At 46.5% G+C, this 9,178-nt stretch overlaps 1 protein-coding gene across 1 annotated transcript; it reads left to right on the top strand.

The window, feature by feature from the left end:
* Positions 1–2,806: 2,806 nt before the first annotated feature.
* On the top strand, positions 2,807–8,830 carry BBBOND_0001100 (hypothetical protein, conserved; the record flags this gene model as incomplete). The annotated part of the gene is made up of 1 exon (XM_012914954.1): positions 2,807–8,830. One exon carries the CDS (start codon positions 2,807–2,809, stop codon positions 8,828–8,830), a length of 6,024 nt encoding a protein of 2,007 aa, XP_012770408.1.
* Between the last annotated feature and the right edge of the window lie 348 nt (positions 8,831–9,178).

Below are 9,178 nucleotides of genomic sequence, written 5' to 3' on the forward strand. Positions count from 1 at the left end.
CTCTACATCGCTCCTTTATCCACTCTACATCGCCCCTTTACCCACTCCACATCGCCCCTTAACCCACTCTACATCGCCCCTTTACCCACTCTACATCGCTCCCTTATCCACTCTACATCGCCCCTTTACCCACTCTACATCGCTCCTTAACCCACTCCACATCGCCCTTTATCCACTCTACATCGCTCCCTTATCCACTCTACATCGCTCCCTAACCCACTCCACATCGCTCCCTAACCCACTCTACATCGCCCCTTTATCCACTCTACATCGCTCCCTAACCCACCTTACATCGCTCCCTAACCCACTCTACATCGCCCCTTTATCCACTCTACATCGCCCCTTAACCCACTCTACATCGCTCCTTTATCCACTCTACATCGCCCCTTTACCCACTCCACATCGCCCCTTATCCACTCTATATCGCTCCTTAATCCATTCTACATCGCTCCCTAACCCACTCTACATCGCCCCTTTACCCACTCTACATCGCCCCTTTACACACTCTACATCGCCCCTTTACCCACCCTACATCGCTCCTTAACCCACTCTACATCGCTCCTTAACCCACTCTACATCGCCCCTTTAGCCACTCCACATCGCCTATTTCACCACTCGACATCGCTCCTTTATCCACTCCTCATCGCCCCTTAACCCACTCTACATCGCCCCTTTACCCACTCTACATCGCCCCTTATCCACTCTACATCGCCCCTTAACCCACTCTACATCGCTCCCTAACCCACTCTTCATCGCTCCTTACTCCACCTTACATCGCCCCTTATCCACTCTACATCGCTCCCTAACCCACTCCACACCGCCCCTTTATCCACTCTACATCGCTCCTTATCCACTCTACATCGCTCCTTTATCCACCCTGCATCGCCGCTTTATCCACTCTACATTGCTCCTTAACCCACTCTACATCGCTCCTTTACCCACTCTACATCGCCCCTTATCCACTCTACATCGCCCCTTTATCCACCTTACGTCGCTCCCTTATCCACTCTACATCGCCCCTTTATCCACTCTACATCGCTCCCTAACACACTCTACATCGCTCCCTAACACACTCTACATCGCTCCCTTAATCCACTCTACATCGCCCCTTTACCCACTCTACATCGCTCCTTACTCCACCTTACATCGCCCCTTATCCACTCTACATCGCTCCTTAACCCACTCTACATCGCCCCTTAACCCACTCTACATCGCTCCCTAACCCACTCTACATCGCTCCCTAACCCACTCTACATCGCTCCCTAACCCACTCTACATCGCCCCTTAACCCACTCCACATCGCTCCTTATCCACTCCACATCGCCCCTTTATCCACTCCACATCGCCCCTTTACCCACTCCACATCGCCCCTTAACCCACTCTACATCGCCTTTTTATCCACCCTACATCGCCCCTTTATAAACTCTACATCGCTCCTTTATAAACTCTACATCGCCCCTTTATCCACTCCTCATCGCTCCTCTATCCACTCTACATCGCTCCTTTATCCACTCTACATCGCTCCTTATCCACTCTACATCGCCCCTTATCCACTCTACATCGCTCCCTTACCCACTCTACATCGCTCCCTAACCCACCCTTCATCGCCCCTTTACCCACTCTACATCGCACCTTTATCCACTCTACATCGCCCCTTTACCCACTCCACATCGCTCCTTAACCCACTCTACATCGCCCCTTTATCCACTCTACATCGCTCCTTTATCCACTCTACATCGCTCCTTATCCACTCTACATCGCCCCTTATCCACTCTACATCGCTCCTTTATCCACTCCACATCGCCCCTTAACCCACTCTACATCGCCCCTTTACCCACTCTACATCGCCCCTTTATCCACTCTACATCGCCCCTTAACCCACTCTACATCGCTCCCTTACCCACTCTACATCGCCCCTTAACCTCCTCTAATCGCTCCCTTATCCACTTCACATCGCTCCCTAATCCACTCTACATCACCCCTTTATCCACTCTACATCGCCCCTTACCCACTCTACATCGCTCCCTAACCCACTCCACATCGCCCCTTTATCCACTCCACATCGCTCCTTTACCCACTCTACATCGCCCCTTTACCCACTCTACATCGCTCCCTTATCCACTCCACATCGCCCCTTTATCCACTCTACATCGCCCCTTAACCCACTCTACATCGCCCCTTTATCCACTCTACATCGCCCCTTAACCCACTCTACATCGGCCCTTCATCCACTCTACATCGCTCCCTAACCCACCTTACATCGCCCCTTTATCCACTCTACATCGCCCCTTTATCCACTCTACATCGCTCCTTTATCCACTCTACATCGCTCCCTAACCCACTCTACATCGCTCCTTAACCCACTCTACATCGCCCCTTTACCCACTCTACATCGCTCCCTAACCCACTCTACATCGCTCCCTAACCCACTCCACATCGCTGCCTAACCCACTCTACATCGCTCCCTAACCCACTCTTCATCGCTCGTTTATCCACTCTACATCGCCCCTTAACCCACTCCACATCGCCCCTTTACCCACTCTACATCGCCCCTTAATCCACTCCACATCGCCCCCTAACCCACTCTCCATCGCCCCTTTATCCACTCTACATCGCTCCTTAACCCACTCAACATCGCTCCCTAACCCACTCTACATCGCCCCTTACACACTCTACATCGCTCCTTAACCCACTCTACATCGCTCCTTAACCCACTCTACATCGCTCCTTACCCACTCTACATCCCCCGAATTACCTCGCCATAATACCGCTATGACCTCTTTAGACCACAATAATAACTTGTGCTATGTCATCCTTCACCTCCCTTCTGACTGTGTCCATCGACTGGTTGATCCAGGTTAGGTATGCGAATGGTGGCAAGGATGGTCTTACCAAGTTGTCTCAAGCTTTGAAAAAGTTGATTGAGGAGGCTATTGAGAAGGCTTATACTTCTCTAAACAAGCAATACCCTCTCGCTAAACCTCCTTCTAAAGTCGCCTCGTCTGCCGCCTCGGCTCCTCCTGCTAAGTCTACTGAGTCTACTATTCCCGTGAAAAAAAGTTTTGAAGAGATTAAAAAAGACATTGAAAATGAAGTTAAATCATTGCCTAATGAAATTAATAAGCTTCAAATTAATCCTCTAACTGAAGAAGAAAATAAGCGTTTATCTGACTGTCAGTCCAAGTTGTCTGCTTTGCAGACTGTGCATAAGCTTGCTGAATTTGCTGATCAACTTGACACTAGTAAAAACAACTCTCCTAATTTACTTACTAATTTATGTGACGGCCTTCAGACTTTTCTTGGTTACGATAAAGACTCCAAAGGCTACGACGGCTCTGGGATTGTGTACTCTGACTTGGATAGGCTGTGTGACGGGGTGATGGCGTTTTTGTATCAGGTGCTTAAAGATGTCAGCGAGAAACAGCCTTACAGTGTGGGTAAAGAGGAACTAAAAAAACTTGTTAGTGACCTTAAAACTAAATTATCCACCGGGCGTGAGGGTTTTAAGTTCATTGAGACGGTGGCGGAGAGGGTGAGGGAGTATAATGAGAGAGTAGCAACGTCGAATGACTATGTCAAAAACAAAATTAAAGAGATGCATAATCACGTTGACAAGACTTTAACAGATAAGTTAAGATCCATATTACTTAATGATGATTCAGATCTGCGGAAGGCATTGACACAAGAGCAAGTTCAGAAGGTGGAGCAAGCTGTGACGGACGCCGATCGATTAGTTAAGGACTACGCAACAAAAGGTACGGACTTCATAAACGGCTTCCGTGAAAAGAAAGTGTTCAGTTACCGAAAGGGTACGACGTACGAATATAGAGACGAATTTAAGGACTTGAATCCTGACGTACAACAGAAAATTAATAATGCTATACAAAACATTTCATATGAAGCTACACGGCTTGGTGCACTCTCTGCCAAGGAACAGAAACACCTAGAGCAGATGACAGCGAAGATCAAGGATACGTTTACTTCGCTTAACAGGTGCGTGAATGATAAAATTGGCACAGACGTTACTGCGCTTGTTAATAAGGTGAATAAACAAGTTGAAGCTATTTTGAAGGTGCTAAATAGCATCCATGATAAGCTTTGGCAATGCGTAAAACAATTAGAAACGTGGATTAAGGATGCAGAAAGAATTGTGGACGGTGCAATAACCAATGTGAATCCAATTGTAGATAAGGGTGTCGGATTTCGCAACGAAATAGCACTTGAAGATAGTGCTAATCAATTGAAAGACAAAGGTTTAGACCTTTACGGGAAATTTAACGTTGCAACGCAAGAGGTTGAAAATCTTGTCAAAACGGCGCTGGGGGAGGTAAAAAAGATGGACGAGGCGCTTAAAGGGGATTTGTGGAAGGTGAAGGAAAGAATTAGAGATGCTATTTGGAAACATGTCAATGCCGATCTGGAAATTCATAATTTGGATGATAAAGTAGAGAAAGATTTAGTAACGTTGAAAGGAAAGATTGAGGTTGAGATGAAATCGTATATTCAGTCGTTAAGAATTAAAATTAAGCATGAAGTTGAGCAGATTCTTAATGGTGGAATGGATACGCAAAAAGGTTTAAAAGGAATTACGAGTGCGGTTAAACATAGATTTGCCGATGCGTTCAAAAAAGGAGAGAATGATGGTTTCGGGCAAACAGTAAAAGGATGGATTAAAGGAATTTTAGATGAGGACGCCGTGATTAAAAGCTTGATGCAAAGATACGTAAAGCCGGCAGATAGAACTAATGGAGATATAAATAGATTTTATTCGACAAAAACAGATGAAATAGCAGGCGCAATTTCTACGCATATTATGAAACATGTTGGCAACGAAATTGCGACAGTGCAGTCCGCCATTGATAAAGTCGAACCGTCATCCGGCAATTCAACCATTAAGAAATATGTTGAGGCCATCAAGGGCGTTTGCGAAGATTTTGCCAAAAAATTCAGAAATGCAATAGGTTCGACCATTACAGCCGATAATATTGCGCAAACAATTCGGAATGTGTTAACGAATGATTTGTCATCCGATTCCAATATCTATGATTTACAAGAGGCAGTCATGTTTATTTTCCCCGCACTCCATTCCGCCGCTGATCAGACTGCGAAACAGCTTGATTCTTTGCTGCTTCAAAACAAAGTTGGAAAAATCATCGATAGCTCAAAGAATTCAAGTATTGCGGGAGAGATGGATGGTATTTACGGAAAGGTCAAGCGTCTTTATGACGAGCTCGGACAAACGGTTGAAAAAGCCACTGGTATGAAAATTAATTCGACCGTTGAAAAGGACATTATGGATGGGATCGGAAAACATATCCCTGGTACATCGGGTACCATTGCTACGAAGCTTGGTCCAGAACTAATGCCCACTTTTAAAGAAGCCCAGGCTAAGGTTGAGGAGAAACTCATAAAAGATAATCTTGGTAAAATTATCGATGGAGAAATCGGAGAGGACGATAAGAAAAGTGGCACGGAAAAACTATCAAATAGAATCATCTTATCCGATGTTATTGACAAATTCACGGGTTACAAAAAATATGTAACGCAAGACAAGGTTAAACTGTTGTCGCTTACCGGCACTATAGAAGCAAGGGAAGGATCACTTCCAGAAGCAATTGGCGCAATTAGGGATAAAGCGAATGGTGACTTCGAGGCCGCAAAAAAAGATTCGAAAGAAGCAAAGGCATTCCACGAATGGCACAGCGCCGTCAAACAGAACTTGAAAGCGTTATCGGATGCATTCTCTAAGAAAGGTATGGAAGTGAAAACCGCTTTGCAAAAACTTAAGGATGAGAAGATCGGCAAACAGCTACACGGCGTCTCAGTTAGAAGCGGCACACTTCAGAAAATTTACAACGATATGGTAACTATACTTCGCGAACATTTCGACCCCGTCATAAAGTCCACCACCAAACTCATGAGAGTAGATGCCGACCGATTCAAACACGAATGCACTCAGTCACTCACACAACATGTCAACACTGAATCTCAACAAGCAATGGACAAACTCATTAATCAAGCGAGAAAGCTGTGCATATCGTCAATGAAGTCTTCCCTCGAACAATTTTCGGGGAAGGTCACCGAGGAGCTGAAGCCCCTGCCCACCCTCATCGACACCGACAGGCGGCACGGCTTTAAGGGTTTTATGCGGACGTTGGAAGGGACGATTGGAGATGATGGTGGGACGACGGACGAGAATATTGCGAGACTCAAGGGTCTCGTAGGTCAGCTGTCAGGGCATGTGAAACATAAGGACACGTTCCAAAATCTGTCGCAGAAATTCAAACAGTTCTGGCATCCACTCCACGACTACCTCAAAGAAGAGACCAAAAGAGTTCACGCAGCGAATAACGAGAAAATTAATCCCAAGCCGTCCGGAGAGGAACAGCTCTACACTTCCAAACTCGACGCTGCACATTCCGCACTCAACAAACTACTCGATCACATTAGTAATCACCGCTACAACCACGAAGTGCCCGCCATGCTAGACAGTCTCTCCACTAAAGTCGATGGTCTCCACCCCAAGACATTCAATGAACCGAGCACTCCCCTGCTTGACGGCGTTGGGGAGGGGCTGCGTGAGTTTGCGGCTGAACTAGGGAAGGCGTACATAAACAGGTATGATGGTGGGAAAACAATTAAAAGGTGGACACATAGGGAAACCGGAGATGTAGAATTAACGGTCGGAGGCCGAAATGGCGCAAAAATATTTCTGAGCCTGCTCGCCATACTCTATCACGATTTGTTAAAATTAAGAAGTGAGTGCAGGGGCTTGAGCGCACATCAAATCAACAAATCAACGGACGTAGGTAGACTGTTTGCCGAACTAGGATTCAAAGTTTCGGAAAAAAATCAGCAGAACGGTGAATTGCATGACCACAGGAATAAGATAGGTGACTACGTATTTAAGAGGATTATGTGGCCAATGAAAAAGGCTGATGAAAATGAGCATCTGAAGGGGTGTGAATCGAAAAAGCACGATAGATATAACAACTTCCACATCTTCGACCTACTCAATTGTATATACAGTCACTTTGAGCAGTACAACGAAGTCTGCCATATTGCTACTTCCTCAGCTAGGAGGCAGCCGTGCAGCGTCTATGAAATGCTTGTATGGCTCACTGGTCTTCCATACACTTCTGTATACGGCACAATGCGTGACATAACTTTGTCGGAGTTTTTTGAAGATTCAACTAAGCAGGTTGCCGCAGAAATAGAGGGTATTGAGATGACACTCACGGACATTGGTGCCGTACCCATACAAGCTTGTCCACGTGACATAACGTATAACAAAGTAACGAAAGCAATCACCCATATCTGCGCGAAAGCATATGATGTTCTCGCATCCATAGCAGGTCACGGCGACGAATACACGCTGTACGCCAGTGACTATTGCAACAACTCTTTAGGTCTCAAATATCCTAGTTCTGGTCAGGAATGTCTTGATATGCTTCTCGATGTACTACGGAGATGCTTGCCAGCACTCCGCTACATTTTCTACAGATGCAACGTAACCGCTGAGCACCACGGCTGGCGCAATTGTGAGTACGGCAAGGATGTGCCGACAAGCAAATCGCATTGCAGCAACAGTGCAACGGGCCAGGTAACGGGGCAACCAACGTGCGAAGCAAAGTGCCAACCAACTTCCCCGCTGATGAGCTATCTTAACGACTGCCTGCCTGGTCACTTACCGCATAATGTCAGCTCCATAGGGTGCAGATCGGTATGCAGCAACTGTCCCTCCGCTGCGAAGCTTGGTATGCCGTGTCTGACGCCCATGGGATTCCGCGGTTTCTCTGGCTCAACCAAAAGTGGCGCGGACCTATGTGAGATCATTCGCGAATTCTTAGGTAGTGGCCTGGTAGCATCATTGTTCTGCCTTGTACCTACTCCGCCGAAGACGCTGCCAGAACACTTCGGATTTGCTTTGTCGCTTGTCAATGGATGGGTTAATATTACCAATTTGACGCCCGAGAAACGAAGTGAATTTAGCTTTCAATCGTCATTTGAATCACGCATACGTGATGTCTCTCTTATGTTATATCCCGATTCCAATAAGTTAATAAAAACGTTGATGAGAGCATATGGTTCACAGGCGGTTTTGCATGAATATTGCAAGCATCCTCATCTTGTCAATTTCACTAGCTCAGATATATGTCGTTACGATGTTGCAGATGTAGCCTGCGCTCCTTATCTTCAATCGCTATGCTCAGGTTCCTATGAATACATGGCCATCAAACACTGTGAACTGTACCTCACCTGGGCCATATACCTCTCATGGGATTTCTGGCGATTGCTGAACAATTTGTACAACGACTTCTGCAACATATTCTGTGCCGATTGGGGTTGCCGCGGCTGCTTGAGAGGCGATACGTGCAAGAAAGGATCGCATGGTCGTACTGACGAAAAAAGTGGGAACCCACGTTGCCAGTGTCCATCAATAGTGGATTGTAAGGGCGTGTCACCGACGCTGTACCGATATGGATTCAGTTTCTGTGACGCTGTCAAATTGAATGATGATAAATATAAAAAGAAGTGTTCCGATTTCTGCAGTCAGTTAAACAAAATGTTAACTTCACAATATTTCAAAGACCTCTTCAAAGAATGCGACAACTTCATTTGGACCATCAGAGAACCGTTCACTTACATGGTCCTAGCACTTTGGTCACTCTCCCTCTTCTACCTCATCTGCGTGATGGTTGGCAGACTGGATGTGCTCCACATACGCTCACACTTACGATCACCGTCATCGCACAAGATAACGGCGCAATCATTGTTGGCGGCAGCGCAAGTCGGAAGGCTTGCCAAGATATCGTACCTGCAACCGTGATCATCGTCACATTTGTAATTCACAGTAACTCACTTACCATAGTTCACCTACTCACCTAACCGACAAACGTAGTCTAATGTCTCGAATTACTCTAGCGGCAACCTGTGAAGTAGATAGCGTTGAGATTAAGTGATGACTAAACGACGAAGCTAGGTGCTAAGCTGGCATCCAGGCAAAGTGCTGACCTAGCACCCAGGCTAAGTCCTAACCTGGCACCCAGGCAAAGTGGTAAGCAGGCAACCAGGCAAAGTGGTAAGTTAGCACCCAGGCAAAGTGCTGAGCTGGCAACCAGGCAAAGTGCTAAGCTAGCAACCAGGCAAAGTGCTAAGCTAGCAACCAGGCAAAGTG

Source organism: Babesia bigemina, scaffold Bbigscaff_57346, assembly GCF_000981445.1.
Source record: "Babesia bigemina genome assembly Bbig001, scaffold Bbigscaff_57346".
Lineage (NCBI taxonomy): Eukaryota > Apicomplexa > Aconoidasida > Piroplasmida > Babesiidae > Babesia > Babesia bigemina.